Source organism: Medicago sativa, chromosome 5 (assembly GCF_051527215.1).
Source record: "Medicago sativa cultivar Bolivia chromosome 5, Bolivia_mono, whole genome shotgun sequence".
Taxonomy (NCBI): Eukaryota; Viridiplantae; Streptophyta; class Magnoliopsida; order Fabales; family Fabaceae; genus Medicago; species Medicago sativa.
Window position 1 is genome coordinate 54,464,545 of NC_140753.1, and position 18,612 is coordinate 54,483,156.

General features: G+C 34.4%; 4 protein-coding genes and 4 non-coding genes across 8 annotated transcripts; 1 reads left to right on the plus strand and 7 right to left on the minus strand.

The window, feature by feature from the left end:
• Positions 1 to 566: 566 nt before the first annotated feature.
• On the minus strand, positions 567 to 3,916 carry LOC146923099 (replication protein A 70 kDa DNA-binding subunit C-like). Its single transcript, XM_085715835.1, has 10 exons — positions 3,530 to 3,916; positions 3,010 to 3,277; positions 2,814 to 2,910; positions 2,557 to 2,678; positions 2,375 to 2,459; positions 1,959 to 2,243; positions 1,694 to 1,811; positions 1,357 to 1,545; positions 1,127 to 1,261; positions 567 to 1,001 (listed from the first exon to the last, which is right to left on the minus strand). The coding sequence occupies exons 1-10, from the start codon at positions 3,677 to 3,679 to the stop codon at positions 762 to 764; spliced, it is 1,689 nt and encodes a 562-aa protein (XP_085571961.1). The 5' UTR covers positions 3,680 to 3,916; the 3' UTR covers positions 567 to 761.
• A 2,919-nt stretch (positions 3,917 to 6,835) lies between these two features.
• LOC146923100 (uncharacterized) lies at positions 6,836 to 8,219 on the minus strand. The gene is made up of 3 exons (XM_085711658.1): positions 8,154 to 8,219; positions 7,169 to 7,495; positions 6,836 to 7,081 (listed from the first exon to the last, which is right to left on the minus strand). Exons 1-3 carry the CDS (start codon positions 8,217 to 8,219, stop codon positions 6,836 to 6,838), a joined length of 639 nt encoding a protein of 212 aa, XP_085567784.1.
• Positions 8,220 to 8,355: 136 nt separating this feature from the next.
• On the minus strand, positions 8,356 to 8,862 carry LOC146923101 (uncharacterized protein At4g02000-like). The gene is made up of 2 exons (XM_085711659.1): positions 8,804 to 8,862; positions 8,356 to 8,704 (listed from the first exon to the last, which is right to left on the minus strand). The coding sequence occupies exons 1-2, from the start codon at positions 8,860 to 8,862 to the stop codon at positions 8,356 to 8,358; spliced, it is 408 nt and encodes a 135-aa protein (XP_085567785.1).
• A 2,042-nt stretch (positions 8,863 to 10,904) lies between these two features.
• Positions 10,905 to 13,415, plus strand: LOC146923102 (Thioesterase superfamily protein). The gene is made up of 3 exons (XM_085715836.1): positions 10,905 to 11,177; positions 11,491 to 11,631; positions 13,030 to 13,415. The coding sequence occupies exons 1-3, from the start codon at positions 10,977 to 10,979 to the stop codon at positions 13,171 to 13,173; spliced, it is 486 nt and encodes a 161-aa protein (XP_085571962.1). The 5' UTR covers positions 10,905 to 10,976; the 3' UTR covers positions 13,174 to 13,415.
• Positions 13,416 to 15,913: 2,498 nt separating this feature from the next.
• On the minus strand, positions 15,914 to 16,049 carry LOC146923103 (small nucleolar RNA snoR83). Its single transcript, XR_015012902.1, has one exon. It is a non-coding gene; the product is annotated as a small nucleolar RNA snoR83 (small nucleolar RNA).
• A 90-nt stretch (positions 16,050 to 16,139) lies between these two features.
• Positions 16,140 to 16,231, minus strand: LOC146923104 (small nucleolar RNA snoR31/Z110/Z27). Its single transcript, XR_015013078.1, has one exon. It is a non-coding gene; the product is annotated as a small nucleolar RNA snoR31/Z110/Z27 (small nucleolar RNA).
• A 131-nt stretch (positions 16,232 to 16,362) lies between these two features.
• LOC146923105 (small nucleolar RNA snoR31) lies at positions 16,363 to 16,446 on the minus strand. The gene has a single exon (XR_015013099.1). It is a non-coding gene; the product is annotated as a small nucleolar RNA snoR31 (small nucleolar RNA).
• An 84-nt stretch (positions 16,447 to 16,530) lies between these two features.
• LOC146923106 (small nucleolar RNA SNORD25) lies at positions 16,531 to 16,616 on the minus strand. Its single transcript, XR_015013120.1, has one exon. It is a non-coding gene; the product is annotated as a small nucleolar RNA SNORD25 (small nucleolar RNA).
• Positions 16,617 to 18,612: the final 1,996 nt, after the last annotated feature.

An 18,612-nucleotide genomic window follows, 5' to 3' on the forward strand; every position in this document is an offset into this window, starting at 1 on the left:
AAAAGGGATAAGTAGATAACTAAAAACAATTCAGAAGTATGTGGAAAATTACGGGGAAACAAAGTAGCGACTAAACTTTCTCTTTATTCTCTCCTAAAAAAATAACAATAATCTCCAATCGTCAACCACTCAGTTTCAAACAAACTATTTCGTGCCTTCGCACCAAGTTTCAAATAAGTGCGATTCAATCCATTAACCTTGATTACGCTAAAGCACCTTGAAAAAAAAAATTGTGTTCACGCATCATGAATTAAACAATAGGCTATTATTCAATCCAGGAAAAATAACAATCCCGCGTACAATGTAATGATGCGATTTAAAATTCCATCAACCTAATTTGATTACAAAGCACCCAACAATGTGATTAATATCCAAACGGTCAAACTAAAAAGAGGGCAGTGATTTATTTATGGACCTATAAGAAACAAATGGCATTGCGAAATTTAACTCAGCTGAAGAAAACTTTGGCGAAGATGATAAAGGAGACAAATACACAAAAAAGATGCAAATAAAAACAGTTATATTAAGCATAAGGTGCATAATAAGATGGAATAGTTCCAAATAACAGGTACATAGAGGCAACATCACGTAAAGGAGACACACAACAACTAAGATGATAAGGCACAACATAAGAGGGAGCCAACATCTCCAACTGAAATCAAGAAAGCAACAACAGGCATAGACTCAATGGTTTGTTGATGCGCTAATGCATCAGTTATTACAACAGATAACCTAGACAATTCAGCAACCAAGCCTTGCATTCAACCCTTTCTAATCCTTCCATATTTCTGAGCCAGAGTCTCATCATCAGAATCAACTTCAACAAAGGCAGAGGAAAGATTTCTTTTGGCACCAGATCCACTGGACTTGAAAGCAGATTCATGTTCATCACCAGCAGCCAAGGAAGTACTCTCAGCAGAACCAGCAACATCAAAGGCAGCCACAACCTCACTCACACTTGCAAGGCCATTCACATCAGTTGGGAGATCATTGGAGAATTCCTATGAATTGAAAAAATTAAATGAGCCATCAAATAGCAAAGTAACCGTGTAAACCGTAAATTGGAAGAATATTGACATCGATTTCAAAACCACATGAAAATCAAAACAAAATAAAAGGGTCCAACCTCATCAGCTATTTCAACCACACGCGTTGGAGTAGCAACAACATTAGAAACAAAGTCGTCGGGCTGGGGGCCTTCTTCCACCTCAGGATCAACAGGCAAGGGCGAGGTTTCAGCCACGGGATTCTTTGACAACGGCTAAACAAAGAAAATGCCAACGGAACTTAATAATTAAAATCAAAGCAATCATGAACTTAACAGATTCAAAACCATTAACATAAAAAGATAAGAACCTTGGAAGGAGTAGACCCAACACCGACGGAATCAAAGGATTGAATGACAGAAGGTTCATCACAGACCCTCTTAACCCTGAATGACCCATCAAAGAAAATACTTGGACCACAATATTTCTCAACCTTAAACAACATTTTCTTGTCCTTCAGCTTGGCAAACTCAGTTGGGTAGAACCCAGCATTCTCAGCCTTTAAACAACATACAAAATTAGGCATCCAAGGTACCTAATTAGTTAACCAAAAAGTGTCCGAAGTACAGAACAAATAACACACAGGCAACTGTAAAAACCAAGGTGGAAGGATAAATAAAAGGAATCCCGGCAACACATGAACATACCTTTGAGGCAGTCACAAGGGAACTGCAGGGCATGTTCAATATATTCTGGACATCACCATCAAACATTACAAACACTGCCACACTGGTTGCATCACTAACATTAACTTTAATCCTATACCTAAGGACAACGCGAATAACATGACAGGGGTTAAACTTGGATATCATTCAGTTCATAAACATATGGTGCCTATATAGACAGCAGATCAAACTAACATAACCAGATAGGTTAAAAATCATGGAGACAATATAATGCACATCGTAATACCTAGGCACCATCTGAAAAACGTGCTTGACACATCCCTTACAGTAATACGCTCCAGAATCAGGAGCAACGCTCCGATGGCATTTGCAAGCCGGATACCACCAATCCTCTCCGTCCACAAAGCCATTAACAGTTGCATAAACAACAAATGTTCCATCCTCAGGAGTATCGTGCAGCTGAGCCAGGGTCTTCTTAGGATGCATGCGTAGGAAATCCTCCTGAGCCGACACTCTTACACGTGGACCAAGCTTCGGAACAGCAGAGAGATCCATACCAACAGCAGACACACTATAATAAACAAATAAATAAATAATGAATAAATAAATATAATCAATAAATAAAAATAAAATACAAAGAGTATGTTAAATGAACGAATACAAATGCACATAGAAGGAAAAATAATAGATCAAAGCGACAACCTCCTCCTAACTCGAGCCGCCTCCTCTATCGGAGGATTTATCAAAATCTGAGTGGTGTTCAACACATTCTGAAGGGATGCCTTATCTATCAAAGCAGAAACAAATAGTCAGAAGTGATAAACATCATTCAGAATACCACCCACCAAGCAAAACAATGAAAACATAATTGGAAAAACAAATACCCTTGAAGATTTTCACTTTGGCAAACTGCACCAAAACAACAGGCATCCCATCAGCAGCCTTTCCCATGAGCTTGTTCAAAACATCAACATACTTGCCAAAGAGTGCACACTCACACTTGCCACTGAAAGTTGAGATTGACACAAATTAAACAAATAAGAACAGCAGAAGATAAGAACACTATAAACCACGCATGAAATGAACAACCAAACACAATAACATACAAATAACCTTCACCAAATATAAAAACAACACTTACCTATCATCGGTCAGTTGAAAAACAACCATCTTGGTCACCTTCCCATCTCTAACATATTCCCTCTCATTTGATATACCAGTCATCAAACCAACAACATCTAGTCAACAGAATAACAGCCATCAACCATTTCATTTCAAAAATCAAAACACAGACACAGTGAAACCAAGAGTGAAATTCTGGAAATCCCCTTTCTTACCAACTAAATAGTCATAATCGTAGGTATGAGCACAAACATCAGCAAGCTTGGTCAGAGAGACTCCATATTTAGGAATGATGGAGCTTTCGGAGACCTGAACCTTGGTTGTCATCTGGAAGATAATCTTATATGGGTGTTGTGTTGTACGGTAAGAGCCAACACTTGGAGCAACAGAAAAACATGATAAATTGTAAACCTTTCCCTCACTCATTCTGGACTGGAAAACATAAAGCAGCTGCTTCCTTACACTGGCATGAATCTTGGATCCCTTTACATATACAACACAACAGTATGAAAATTAGAATAAAGAAGAAAAGGGATCCATATAATCTTAATTTTAATATCACAATTATAGAATCTTAATTTTAAAATTAGGCCATAGTTAATACTACATCACGAGCAAAGGAAATCAATAGCCGAATCAACAAAAACAACGAAAAAAACGACGTAAGACCGATCAGAAATCACACAAAGGAGTGACAGAGTACAGCACAGAAATTAAAGCAGCAAGATAAATTACCTTCTCATCAATGAGGACCATCTCCAGAGAGTTGGTTATATCTGGTTTCATGAAAGTTGGAACCTCCCACATCCTCAAGACGCGAACCTTGATCCTCCAACCATCCTTACCGGCAGCAATCTCAGAAACGGAATGAAAAACACTCTCCATTATGAATCAATCTCAAATGTTTGAGTGAGTTGAGCGATGTGAATGTGAAGATGAAAATGATTTTAATCACGAATTTATAGCCAAATTGAAACTAATAAATTAATTTTTTTAATCAACCAGTGTCAGTGTAAATCAGAGGAAAAGGGGCAGAAACCTGGAAAACCTGATCAATTGGAAGAAATTTGAAACCAATTGAATAAAAGGTACACCTTTAACCAGAACATCAGACAAGGGTTTACAGCCCACAACCCAGAACCCTGCAAAAGCACTAAACAACAAAAAAATAGCACCAGCAGCAGCAAAAGCCTACACACCTGCAGAAAGCGGAAGCCTGACAGGAAATCGGCGCCAAAGCCGGAGAAGAACGGATCTCACTGGAAACGTATCGCACAGTAAAATCGGAGACTTCTCCATTGTAAGATTTATAGATTAGTGATAGGAGGCTGCCAAAAATTCCTTTGATAATGGGAGCTTTTGGATGATGGATGTTCACTTTGCAAGCCTTAATGATTGTAGAATCTGACATTGAGCTTGATGCGATATAGGCCTAAGATCATTCATATTATTCGGGTCTTCGCACTTTGGGATCAAATAAATATTTGTCTCTGTAAGGTTTGAAGGAAATTAAAGTAACCGAGATCTAATCAAGAAATCACTGTCTGAAAAGTATCATCACCACACACATGCCATAATCTATGATAAAATGGCGGGTTAAAACCATCTGGACCTGGGGAGTTGTCCGGTTGCATCTAAAAAAGGGCTTGACGCAACTCTTCCTTCGTAATAGGTAAGGGTGGGCATGGTTCGGTTAACCATCAAAACCGAACTGAACCAAATTGCTCAAATGGTTTGGAATAACTGAACCGAACCGTTTAAAGTTTGGAAGTAACCAAACTGAACCAAACTTATGGTTCGGTTAACCATTTGCTTACCTATTAACCATACCGAACCGAACCAAAACAAATATTTTTTATCCAATGAATAAAACTAGAATAACTTATTTCTTCAAAATAACTTATCTTATGCAAAACAACTAATTACGATCTCTTTATTAAAAAAAAAAGTTTATTCAAAACAACTTATTTAATGCAAAACTTCTTATTTTAAAAAATAGCTTATTTATGCAAAACAACTTATCAACTGTTTATTCAAAACAACTTATTTTATAAAATAAAAAAATATGTTCCTTGAATTATTTCACTACTACAGGATATCTTATCAATTATCATCATTGTTTGTGCGATTCACTTTTTCTTTTTGAATTTTTTTATAACCGCCAGAGTAATGTTTTCTTCTACCAAGATTTCTCTGATTCTGATCCATTCATTTTGGGCATTCAAACTGAGTGGCAATTGCAACAAATGATTAAGTTTGGGAACCGTGGTCTGCTTGCATCTGATTCAAGATTTGGAACAAATAAATTAATGGTTTGTTTGTGACTTTCTCACTTAATTTTGATAAGCAGACATATATTACTTTCAAAGAAACTAACATCAAACACATTGCTAATATCATGCAGTACCCGGTTTATAGTCTTCTAGTGTTTAACTCAGACAAGAAGGCCATTCCTGTGGCTTGGATAATAACATCAAAGTTTTCATGTTTGGATGCCCATAAATGGATGAGGACTCTGTATAATAGGGTACACACCAAAGATCCTACTTGGAAGTTAGCTGGCTTCATAGTAGATGATCCACAATATGATGCCCATCAATTCACTTTTATTTAAAATATGGTTAATTATGTTTCTAGTCCCTATAAAATAGCGACCTTGTAAGTTTAGTCCCTATTTAATTTTAATAGCATTTTTAGTCCCTATAAAAAAAAATTTACTTATAATTTTAGCCCCTGCTAAAACAAAGTTTGATTAATTATCCTTAAACTCTTAAATTTTTGAACGATTTTTTTGAGACAAGATTAGAACACTATGAAAGGTTCGTTTACTAAAATTTAGAATTTTCTGACATGAAATGAATTAAATATGAATTTTTTAAAACGACAAAAGTTAAAGATAAAAAGTAATAAAATATGGATGTAGAAATCAAATTTTGCGATAATTTTTTGCGGACGAACTTTTAGTAATGTTCTAAACATGTCTGCAAAAAGTTGTTCAAAAATGTAAGAGTTTAAGCATAAATTAAACAAATTTGAATTGAGTAGGGACTAATACTCAGTGCAGAAAAACAAAATTAGGGACTAAAAATGCTATTAAAATTAAGTAGGGACTAAACTTACAAGACCGCTATTTTATAGGGACTAGAAACATAATTAACCCTTTAAAATATAAGTAAAAAAATGTTGCACTAGTACTAAGTGAGTAAGTGAAGTGTGTTAAATAATGTAAATTTACATTGCTTTTTATCATTCGGATTCTACTAAATGTGACATGAACCAGCTTATTGCATAAAATAAGTTGTTTTTATAATAAGTTGTTTTTCATAAAATAAGCTGTTTTTATAATAAGTTGTTTTTCATAAAATAAGTTGTTTTTATAATAAGTTGTTTTCCATAAAATAAGTTGTTTTTATAATAAGTTGTTTTTCATAAAATAAGCTGTTTTGAATAAGCTGTTTTTATAATAAGCTTTTTCGAATAAGCTATTTTTTTAAAATAAGTTGTTTTGAATAATTTGTTTTTTTAAAATAAATTGTTTTGCATAAAATAAGCTGTTTTAAAATAAGTTGTTTTGAATAAGCTGTTTTTTAAAATAAGCTGTTTTTAAAATAGAAATGGTTAATGGTTCGGTTCGGATAATTGTGGTTACTAACGGTTCAGTTCGGTTAGTGAATTGTTATCAAAATAATGGTTCGGTTCGAGAATTGGTTAAATGGTTCAGTTAAATTTGATACGGTTCGGTTCGGTTAACCGGTTCGAATTGGTTTTCGGTTATTTTTGCCCACCCCTAGTAATAGGTGAAGTAAGCATTATATTGTCATCCATCGAAACACACTGGCTCGTCAAATCCAGCACCAGTTCATGGACTCCCACATTTGCAGAAAATAGTTGCTCAAAATAACCTTGTGCCACGTTACACATATCTTCTTGCGACGTAGCAGTCCTCCCATCATCCGTGCGGAGCTTACTAATCTTCTTCACTTTGTTGCGGGCCATCGCTGATGTATGAAAGAACTTGGTATTCATGTCCCCTTCCTCCAACTAGTGTGTTTTCTCTCTTTGCTTCAAAAAGGCTTTCTCCTGTACAAGTAGTCGAGCATGCTTCTCACGGGTTGTGACATATTGTGTACGCATCATACCATTCGGCTGGGCAAGAAGTTCCTCTAAAATACGAACATGTTGGTTAATTTCTTCCTTAAAAGGAACTCCCTTCATCCTACCCCAACTTTGCAACTTCCTAGAACAATTCACAACTCTACGACCGAGCTCCAACCCCATAGTACCACCCTAGCCATCCACCACCACCTCATCAATATGGTCCTCTAAGAGCCAACTGTTTTCAAATCTAAAAGAATAATTATACCTCTGACGAACCGTAGGGATAATATCTAGCAGTATTTGAGTGTGATTTGAGTGAGAAGTAAGCAAGTTTGAAAGTTTGACTTCTAGAAAGCGTTGCAGCCATTCAGAGTTTCCCATGGCCATATCCAATCTTTCTTCCAGCACACGATTGGTACCCGGACTTTTAATCCACGTAAATGGGTGACCATGCAATTTAATATCGGATAAGGCACAATCATCAACCGCTTCACGGAATCCTATATATAACCAATTAGGATGAGGATGAATACCAGTTTTGTCTTGTTGAAACAACAAATCATTAAAGTCCCCAATAATATACCACAGAAGAGACGACATATCCTGCAGTTCCCAAAGTAAATCACAAGCATCATGACGACGGGCACGTTCAAAAAATCCATAATAACAAGTTAATCTCTAATCACTAGCTTCTTTATCCTCCACAAATAGATTAATGAAATTTTGAGAGTAATTTAACACACGACAATTAGAAACACCTTTCCAAAACATTGTCAGCCCACTGCTCCTGCCTTCCACATCAACTGCTAGGCATGAATCATATCCCAACATGACACGAATATTTTACGTGCTTCGTGTATTAGACAATGTTTCAGATAGGAAAAGAATGTCTGGTTTGTATCCCCAGGTCAGGTTTCGAAGATTTGGACATGCACTCGGACTATCCAATCTCCGACAATTCCAACTAAAAATAATCATTGGTCCCGACAGTCCTGGCTGCCAGGACATGCCGATAAAAAATGATGGTTAGTCTGATTTGTGAAATCCTCGACAGGTTGTTCGTCCTCTCGCATACATTTCCTTTGAAACTGATATTCCATGTCTGCATTATTTTCCTTCTCACTAGTACTGTGCACCTGGTTTTGGTTATCAATAGTCGAGGAAATGGTTGAACATGATGTACCCGATCTTATATCTTTAGTAAAAGTCAGTAAAGAAGCATTTGCATGCCTTAAGTCCTTCACACCATTGCTGGCCCCACCTGACACAAGCGTGGAACCAGACGACTTGACCACCAGTACCTGGCACGTGGTCCCCCTCTCCCCATAGTTCGTAAATGTCTGTTGTATACTGGACTTAAATTGTCCATCGGTTTCTGCTCTCCTCCCTCCCTCCTTCTCCACATCAGCCTTAGAACCCCCAACCTTCCACAACCACTGTGACGACTCCCTCCCTCACGGCTTTCATGGATCTTCCCTAATAGCGTTTGACCACGGTTTTGGAATCTCAACATCTGGCTGAGAGAACCTAACCTCACACTTGTTCTCGCTATGCCCTAACACCCCACACACAAAACAGAAAGTTCCTAACTTCTCATACTTGAAATTCACCAGACACCATTCTCCCCCATTCGCCTTGATCTTCTTCCCTATCTTCAATAGCTGTCCGATATCAAACCTCACCTTCAACCTCATATACTCACGCCAGAAGCTAGAATTGTTATTTTCATCATACTCTAAAAACTCTCCAATATAGTTCCCTAACCCCATTCTGACTTTCTCCTTCATCATACTAGTTGGCAAATTGTAAACCCTAACCCAAAGGTTCATATAGTTCAATTGTATATCCTTCAACGGCACCCCTAGTCGCAGCTTTCCAGAACCAAAGAATGATTGTCATATGTCTACGGACCGCCCTTCAGTACCTCTTCCATATCCAGATTGTGAAAGAATTGGAACAAGAATAGCCATGGTTGCGCTTCCTTCACTGCCATCCCCTTCACCTGTCGCCACACCTAAGTGATATGAAAAAACTTAAAGGACCAATTTGTGCAATTGAGACTCTGTTTGGCAAGGCAAATAGCTAGCTTATAGCATATAGCTAAAAACCATGTTTGGTAACGCTCTTTTTACCACGAGCTTATAGTTTATTTCACGAGCTTATAACTTATTTTTCAGATGTTATTTTAAGTAGTGTTGAGCTTATAACTTATTGTTTTTTCTTCCAATTTTACCCTTAATATTTTTTTCTAAAATTCTTTTTTACCCTTTATAATTTATTATAAAATTAAATAATGATGTATTTGTTAAACCAGGATACCAACGATTGTTGTTGAGCTTGTTAAAAAAAACATGATTGTTGTTAAGATTATCTTAATTTTGGATTAATATAATTGGTGTTAAGATAAACACTCGAACAATATTTTTTTTTTCTTCACATAATTGGTTTGATAAAAACATATGTATAATATTCCAAAATGATAATTGAAAACAGTAGAGTAAAAATAAAATTTCAAATGGTAGGTAGCATAAATTTTTTTAACAAAAGTTTATGGCTTAATAGTAGCGTAAATTTAGTAGAGTAAAAATAAAATTTTATAGCTTAATAGTAGCGTAAATTTTATGGCGTAAAAATGTAATTGTTCTTGTCTTCATCAAATGAAGTTAGAATGATAAAAAAAAAATGTCCTTTTATTCTTTAAAAAAAATATCATTTTATTTTGTCAAAAAAAAATCATTTTATGTTATTTTACATTTATCATTTATCAAACACTCCAATTAGCTTATCAGCTATACGTCATCAGTTATCGACTATAAACATAGGCTCTGTTTGGTAAAAATAACTTTTAGCTGATAAGTTAGCTGATAGCTTTTAGCTGATAAGCTAGATGATAACTTTTAGCTGATAAGCTAGCTGATAGCTTTTAGCTGATAGCTTTTAGCTGATAAGCTAGTTGAAGTGTTTGGTAAAATTAGCGGTTCAACTAGCTTATAAACGTAAAATGACATAAAAGGGTATTTTTAATGCATTATAAAATTTGTATCAATTGATATTTAAAATTTTTAAAATTTCATAGTTTAAACATATTAATCTAATATGTCTTTCATATGTTATTTTTAAATTCATAAATTGGCTAATGTTTTATTTAAAATTGATTTATTTAGGTAATATGATTTATTTAGGTAAACGTAACATATATTTTTTTTAAGGAAAAATGTAGTTTTTATTTTTGTAAACATGTACATATATTTTGTAAAAAAAATAAAAGCGTGAGCATATATATTTAGTTAAAGTGAAATCTGGGATTAAAAGTGTCATGTTTTTCTTCAACGTAGTTATTTATTACAAAGGGTAAATATGGATTTTGTTAAATTGATAAGGGTAAAAATGAGACAAAAAATGAGAAGCTATAAATTTATTTCGATTCAGTTTCCAGTTATTATACATTAATAAAAAAAAACTAAAGTTTACAAATTTATTTTAAGAATAAAATAAAAAAAAGAACGAAGGATAAAACAAAAAAAAAACATACGTATAAATGGATCGTTTTTGTTTTGTTTTTATAATAAATTAATTATTAAGGGTAAACATGGGTTTTAGTTAAAGTGGTAAGGGTATAAATGGAATAAAATATGATAAGCTAAAAGCTATAAGCTCAAACGCTACTTGGAATAGCTTCTGAAAAATAGCTTATAAGCTCGTGAAATAAGCTATAAGCTCATGATGAAAAAGTGTTACCAAACAGAACTACTTTTGTCAAACGAGCTTATAAGCTAGAAGCTCATTTATGTGGCTTACCAAACAGACCCATAAGCTATTTTCTTACTAAACAGAGCTTGAATAACTTAAAAAACGTCCTGTGTAATTTAACCTATTTTTGCTTGTGTAGATCCTTGACCAGATTGAACTCATATTCAAATAGGAGACATTAAATTTAAACTAACCTTTATTTACTAAAATGTGTTGAATAATACAAATTCAATTCAAAATGGTAAAAAAAATGAAAATGGTAAATCCACAAAAAATGGGTAATGAAATGAAAGTAATAACCTGAATCTGAAGAGAGAAAGAAACGCAAGCAAAGATGGAGAAGACGAAGGAAATCCTGCAACGGAAGCTAAGCCAACAAGAAACGGAATCCTTGTCACGACTCCAATCGGTTCCTGCCATAAGACCCGGCGATAACTCAAGCTTCTATGAACATTTCATTCTCACCGGAATCAAAGTTGAACAAGTCCAACCTGGTTTCATCTCATGCTCTTTCATAGTCCCTCCTCGTCTCACCGTAACTCACTCATCATCATCATCATTATCATTATCTCTTTTAATTTTATTCAAACAACTTCGCTTTTATCATCTTTAATGAAAGCACGGACACTCCTGAGATTAGGTGTGTCTCAGTGTCTCACACCGACACGATACTAACACTTGTAATTATACTGAATTATGTGATTTTTTTTCAAATTACTAGTTGTGCCGGCGTGATTTTTGTGTCCAGTGTCTGTGTCAGTATCTGTGCTTCATAGTTAATTTTCTTGATTTCAATTTCTGCTGTGATATGATTTTGTGTGAACATGTTGGATTTGGTTCTTTTACAGGACAGCACTGGGAAGATGGCTAATGGTGCAATTGCAACTCTTGTGGATGAGGTTGGAGGTGCTTTAGTCCATCAAGAGGGTCTCCCCATGAATGTTTCAGTTGACATGTCCATATCTTTTCTTTCAACTGCTCATGTTAATGTAAGTCCATCAAAACATCTTTTTTTAGGTTTCTTTCTAATTTTATGTCATGCTCTGTAGTCTTGGTTGGTTATATACTATTTTGCCAGTTTGAGCTTAGTTATACTTAAAATAGTGAAACTGAACTTAAAGGGTGGAAATCAACAAGTGATGTCAGATGTGTATTAAACTCTGCTTTCTATCAGGATCAGGATACATATATAATTTTTACACATTGTATAAGTTGGAAACTGTGTAGCACAAACACTTCAGATTGAAGGTGTGTTCAGTGTTGGACATTTGTTGGTGTTCAACACCGACATGTGTGGTTACATTCAATCACTTTCATTTTCTCAAAATGTTTGTTGGGGTAGACATGTTAGTACTTTATAGGTTGAAAATATAAAAATGACTGTGTCAAACCATGCACAAAGTCCCTACTTGGGTTGGTACACTAGTTTGTTTGTCTGTTTGGTTATAAAAAAGGGTCAAAGACCCAAACAAGACAGACAAACAAACAAACAAACTACTTAAAACAATGTTCATAGACAAGATGACCCTGACAAATCATGAAAGTAGAAAACTACTTAAAGCATGCTCAAGCTCATTAAGCACTAGAGTAACAAAAGAAATGTTGGACTAGCTGAGAGATGACAGCTTACCTGCTCTCCGTTTAGCTTCATGCCAGATATGTTTCACTTGAATCCTCAAATTGTGAGCTATTAGCTTCCTAATCTTCACAACCAACTTCGGAAGAGTAGTCTCATAAATCACAGTCCCCGTTAGTCACCATACTCACCAAAGTTTGAGAATCACTTTCCGCCAAAACTTGCTTGAAGCCACACTGGCACACTCCGAAGTGATTTCCAACCCAGTTAACATTTAATGCCTCACAATGTCCCAACTTGCGCTTATAAGTATAACCCCTAATCCACCTCCCATTCTCATCCCTGAGTAAGCCACCACATAGTACACTAGTTTCTAATTTCTATACAAATAGCATTGATAAAGTTTGTGACTTGATGATCCTGAAATATCATTAAGATTAATCACTTGTATAGCCTGCAATGTAATGCTTTTATAGATATACTATCCAGCGGTGTAGTATTTTATTTACTTCCAAATTATTGTTAGCTGTCTCTTAAGGTTACTTCAGACTTTGTACCTTGTTCTTTAATGTGTACTGTTTGTAGTCACTTGCCACAGAACCTGTTCTTTGTTTTTTTTTGGCTTCAGACTTGATGTTCGACTGGGTTCTTTGCCCCACAACTACAACCTTGAACCCAGTTACCAATTTCTATGCTCTTCTGCACTCTCTTTCCTTCTACTGTATGTATCAATGTGTAATCTTGCAATAATATGAACCTTGATAAATACTTTTCCATACTTTAAATGTCCCGTGTCATTATTTTATTGCAGGATGAATTAGAAATCACTTCTAGACTGTTAGGAAGGAAAGGAGGTTATTCTGGAACAATTGTTCTCCTAAAAAATAAAGCTACTGGAGAATTGATAGCAGAAGGCCGGCATTCGCTATTTGGTAGACATAACAGCAAAATGTAAATTTTATATTCTAGATGTACATAAATATATGCAATAATATCAGAGTTTTCTTTTGGAAACAGATTTGGAATGGATGAGCACATAATTGGTATTTTGTATATAAAAAAATGAAACAAAATTTCCATGTGATGATGGTGTGGTGGGTTTAGTGTATGTTTGGATTCATTTTTGTGAAAGATGATTTTAGAAGTAAAAATAGATTTGTACATCTGTTGTTCTCAAGATATTTGATTTTTTGTCTAGAATTTGCTTTTCTTTTTTACAATGGGGAGGTGGAGACTAGATATGTAGTAGGGAAAAAACAGTCCTCCACTTTTGGCCTTTAAAAGGACTTTCTCACATGAAAAAGGAGTTAAATCTAATTAAGAGGCATATTCACAAGAAATGCATGGTTTTCACATGGAGAGCTCTTCTACCCTGTTGAAGACAAGCTTTCCCAATGCAGAACAATAATATAGTAGACCAAAATTTGAGATCCTGTCCTACTCAAAAGGGTCAAGAACTAAAAAATACTCCATATACTAAACATGGGAAATTTTCTACTGCCACATAGTGCACTACTGCTATATCTTCAGATAGTTCAAGCAAGAATCCAGCCTTCTATATCTTTCCTGTGCCCTAAGTGGAATTTTTTGCAGTTTTTCTTTACTGGACATAAGATTTCGAGACAGTACATATTGACTTGAGCTTATTCAGCAAAAACAGCTTTTCAATCAACAAGCAGTTAATTTAATCATAAAAGAACCCACTCCAAATACATAAGCAAGCTTCCTTAAAGTGCTCTTGATCTATACATACAAAGCAACAGTCACCCTATTAACAATGATATATGTTGCACTCCATTACATAGAGATAGATACACATAAGAAAACAAAAAGAAGCCAGATCCAATAAGGGAAAGTGCAATATAACATACACAAGTAACATAAATAATACTCCATTATCAAAGAACAACAAACCGATTAGTCTTTTTCATCTACCATCAATATTTACCACCGCAAATGTAGTGTTTTCTACATGGGGGATTCAATGCACTATATTGAGACATCCATGTTCGTCCTACACATCACTATATACATGAATCAATCAAACTATCCTCACAAAAATGGGTTTTGAATTGAGTCCTCACAAATCAATTGGTGAAAGTCCAAAATAGAATTTAGAGCAAGAATCAAGAACATTGGGAGTGAAAAGAGACTTATTCAATCGTTGGAAATTGGCCAAAGAGAATTTTCTACGGTTAAAATCACTTTTTAACTCGAGGTTGCAAAAGGTTGATAAAGAATTGAAGAGAAATAGAGATGATTGAGGGAGAGTTGTAGGAGGCTTGCTTGGCACTCCAAAATTTAAGAAAAAGGGTTTATGGAAAGCCTTCGATCTGTTTAAAACCGATTAATATTGTGCAATTATGAACGCCATCACATGAGTATGTCGCACATGTGATGCATTATACAAATGTAGAGTTCCACAAGCACATGCAAGCTACTCGGGTTGCACGGCAATGCCAAGCATTGGTTGAAATTCTTTCGCATACCTTGCTAGCACAAGCGTGCAAATGGAAGTGTTTGTCACCATTGAATGTTGGACCTCATGTTCAAAATTTGATATGTGCGCAACAACACATTTTTGTTAACAATACAGGACCTTGCGCAAGAAAACTATTAATCTCAGAGGAGGTAATGACTAATACGTTCGCAGAATGCTTGACCAATTAAGGTTGAACAATGTTGAGCGTGAGAGTTGATAACACATCGTCAAAAAATCGTGGCATTGAAAGTTTGATAACGAGGGCAAAGTTGGGGAACAATTTAGTTTTCAATGGAAATTACTTTCACATACACATAAATTGAATTTAAAAGTAATTGACAGTTTTAATCAAGAGTATGCATTACAATATACCATCAAAACCAACTTAGTGATCTTAAGAAAAAAGAAAGAAAAAAAACAACTTAGTGGTAATAGTATCCCTTTTATAGAAAATTTAAAGTTGAATTTATTATGAGAAATGGAGTAATGAGGGAAGGTGCTTCTAACATGTCGTATGTTGAATTCACACCGATATAGTGACTGTTACCAGGTTTAGATATTCGTGTTTCAATAACATTTGTCACCTTTATTATGGGAAGATGAAGTACAAGAAAAGTTAGCTTCTGGGTCAATGTACACAATGGTTTAGTGATGAGTGTAATTGTTATTCTCAAAACCATATTTTAATTCTCTGATAGGTTCTTTGGCTAATGGAATTCCACCCCGAGAGAATTCGATGTTATATTTTAATTCTCTGATAACATGATTAATTGGTTCTGATAGGTTCTTTGGCTAATGGAATTCCACCCCGAGAGAATTCGATGTTAATGAATATGTCCATGTCGTTCATTATCAAAGACCCCGCTAACATACTAGCAAGACGGTTCCATATTTAACTTTCTCAAACAACTTAAACCTCAAATGCACTTTATTAAACAATAAGAGATTTAAAGTGTTTAAGAATGTTAAATGGGAGCCAGCTTCAAGTACTTCCAACTTTATGCAAAGTCCCTATGGTTACAATCTTTGTGGACATATATATTTTAGTTGCTATATCAATTTCATCGCACCATCCACTTCATTTATCAATGTAATGGAACAACATTTGAGATATTCAAACAATGTTTGAGGAAAGCATGAAATCAAACAAACAGAAATCAATTTTGCGGTGAAAACCAACCCTAAAGGGACCTAAGAGATCTGAGTGAAAAATGAATATGCGGCATAGTTACTAGTAAACACCTTGATGTAATAATCAAATATGGCATTTATCAGCGAAACTTCCAACACTTAATTTTGGCCTCCCATGAATCAGATTAAGAACTTCAATATTCAATCTTAACTGGGATTATGAAGGCCAAATAAAGAAGTTACATAAGGCTAATCAAAATTTAACATGAGGTTAGAAAATAAAAAATGAAAAACAAGTATGAATTATGAACATCATCAGAAAGGAAAGTTCATCTCATCCACAACATTTGTTGTGTAGGAAGGTGTCCTAAGATTTATTCCAATATCATCACATGATGTAAGGACAGACAACAAATAAATTAAAGAACATACAATAAACAGGTATCAAATGTTCTGTTTCACAACATAACAACAACATTAGAATAATACTATAACAATGGTATATCATATTATAACAAAAGTGCACAAAATGTAGATTCAGAAGCGTATGTATATATTTAGCATCACTATATCAGATCAAGTGTTGGATTATATATTTTGCTTCATCATCATCTACCAAAGTAAAAACACTTCAAATCAAATTATAAACAACAAAATAACTATATAAGCATCAAATTAAGAAAACTGGGAGAATAACTAGTTAACTCAGTCCCTTAGATGTTCAATAAAAATGCGATCATACCCGCAAATCATTACAGGTCTGTTAAAGACTCATCACAGTTAACTAGTGAAACCCCATTTGCTCAAATCACTCAAAAACGAAAACCCATTAATAAAAAAACGATTTTTTAAGAGAAATTAAGAATTTAGTTGTTCTTGCGTTCTCCCAAAACCAAAAAAAGGGGGTTTTGGAAGTGAATTGAAAGAACAACACATATTAATATTGCTTCAAGGGAACGAGTCTAATGGGAATTGAATTGATCCACAATGACTAGATAGTGAAGCATACTACTACTACATTATGAATTGAAAAATTAAACAGAGAAAGGAACGAGATTGTGAGAAAATTGGAAAACCCTAGATTTGAAATGGGGGAAGGAGGAAGTGGATGGAAACGGCGCATGACAAACTAGCTCTTGTGTGGTTGCTTATATAATGAATGAATTGATGTTTTTAGTTTTACTTTTTTTTATTAATACTTTTTTATTTCTAATAAAATCTTCAATATTAAGGCCCGTCCTTGTGAGCTTAGCTCAGTTGGTATGGACAATGCATAAATAAAATATGCAAGGTCAGGGGTTCAAACCCCGGCCACCACCAAAAAAATATTAAGGCCCAAAAGTTTTTATCAACATTTTTGTATCATTCGAAATTTTAAATTTTTATTAACAATTGATAAAAAAAATATTATAAGAATTTTTAAAAAAAACATGAATTAAATATGAATTTTTATGTTTTTTACGCTTAAAAATTCATATTTAATTTATCTTATTTTAAAAAATTATAATTTTTTTTAGATAGATTCTTATAATATTTCAAAATATTCCAACAAAAATTCATTCAAAAGTGCACATGATTTTACTTAACAGTGGGAGAGATTTTCAATCTCACACTTATTATGACGGAGAGACTAATTTATCCGTAACTTACAAATATAATGAATGATAAGATATTATTTTTTTGTCAGGAACTAGCATGTCTAATTCCACGGGCCGGACTTTCATAGGAAGAAATTTTGAATTTCACTTGGCACGTGGCATAAAGAAAGAGTTGGCGTGTCTTATAATAATCGCAAGTGTCTTTCATCGTAAGTTCCTTTCATTATGGTGAAAAAGTTTTAAATAACACAAACTTTTAAAAAGTTCGTACATGTAAATTCAACACACGGTGCATGGAATTAGACACATAGAAAGAGTTAGTGTTTCTTTCAATAATTACAAGTGTCTTTCGTTGCAAGCTCTTTTCATTGGTGAAAATGTTTCAAACAACACAAACTTGCAAAAAGTGTGTCCATGTATTGTAATTGGTCCACCACATAGCAAGTGATTCAATATAGAGAGCTAGTGTCTCTTACAATAGTCACAAATGTCTTTCATCGCAAGTTCCTTTCATCGGTGAAGAAGTTTCAAAAAACACAAACTTGCAAAAAGTTTGTCCATGTAATGTAAGGGATCCACCACATAGCAAGCAATTTAATATAAAGAGTTAGCCCCTCACTACCTCTTCAATAATCACAAGTGTCTTTTTTCGTAAGTTCCTTTCATCAGTAATTTTTTTTCAAACAACACAAATTTATTTTCAAAAAGTATGTTCATGTATTGTATTGGGTCCACCACATATCAAATGATTCAATAGAAATGCCACTTAATCACCATTTCAATATGTAATCAATATTTATGTTTAACAAGTGATGATGAAAAGGTAAAAAAAGAAAGTGAAATTCAAATTTTCTTTTCATGAAAATCCAAGCGCGGAGTTAGACACATAGAAAGAGGTATTGCATCTTACAATAAGCGTAAGTGTCTTTCATCGCAAGTTCTTTTCATTCGTCCATGTATGATAATGGATCAACCACATAGCAAATGATTCAATAAAAATGTTAATTAACCACATTTTTAATATTTATTCTTATTTATTTTTAAACCATGCATTCTTATCTACCATGTCGACACTTACCCCACTAGTTTATATACCAATAGCAATGAGAAAGTTTGTATGATGATCCTAAAAGTATTATTAAGATTACTCTCTTGTATAGCGTGCTACATTGTAACCTTGTCT

Coding starts and splice junctions, on each gene's coding strand:
- LOC146923099 (XM_085715835.1), bottom strand. CDS start 3,679: ATGGAGAGTGTTTTTCATTCCGTTTCTGAGATTGCTGCCGGTAAGGAT. Junction 2,460..2,556: donor CAAAGTGAAAATCTTCAAGG/GTATTTGTTTTT, acceptor CTGCTTTGATAG/ATAAGGCATCCCTTCAGAAT. Junction 1,262..1,356: donor TTGGGTCTACTCCTTCCAAG/GTTCTTATCTTT, acceptor TTCTTTGTTTAG/CCGTTGTCAAAGAATCCCGT.
- LOC146923100 (XM_085711658.1), bottom strand. CDS start 8,219: ATGGGGAGAGGGGGACCACGTGCCAGGTACTGGTGGTCAAGTCGTCTG. Junction 7,496..8,153: donor TGGTTCCACGCTTGTGTCAG/GTGGGGCCAGCA, acceptor TGGGAACTGCAG/GATATGTCGTCTCTTCTGTG. Junction 7,082..7,168: donor TGCTAGATATTATCCCTACG/GTTCGTCAGAGG, acceptor GTGGATGGCTAG/GGTGGTACTATGGGGTTGGA.
- LOC146923101 (XM_085711659.1), bottom strand. CDS start 8,862: ATGGCTATTCTTGTTCCAATTCTTTCACAATCTGGATATGGAAGAGGT. Junction 8,705..8,803: donor GGAAGAGGTACTGAAGGGCG/GTCCGTAGACAT, acceptor CCTTTGGGTTAG/GGTTTACAATTTGCCAACTA.
- LOC146923102 (XM_085715836.1), top strand. CDS start 10,977: ATGGAGAAGACGAAGGAAATCCTGCAACGGAAGCTAAGCCAACAAGAA. Junction 11,178..11,490: donor TAGTCCCTCCTCGTCTCACC/GTAACTCACTCA, acceptor GTTCTTTTACAG/GACAGCACTGGGAAGATGGC. Junction 11,632..13,029: donor TTTCAACTGCTCATGTTAAT/GTAAGTCCATCA, acceptor ATTTTATTGCAG/GATGAATTAGAAATCACTTC.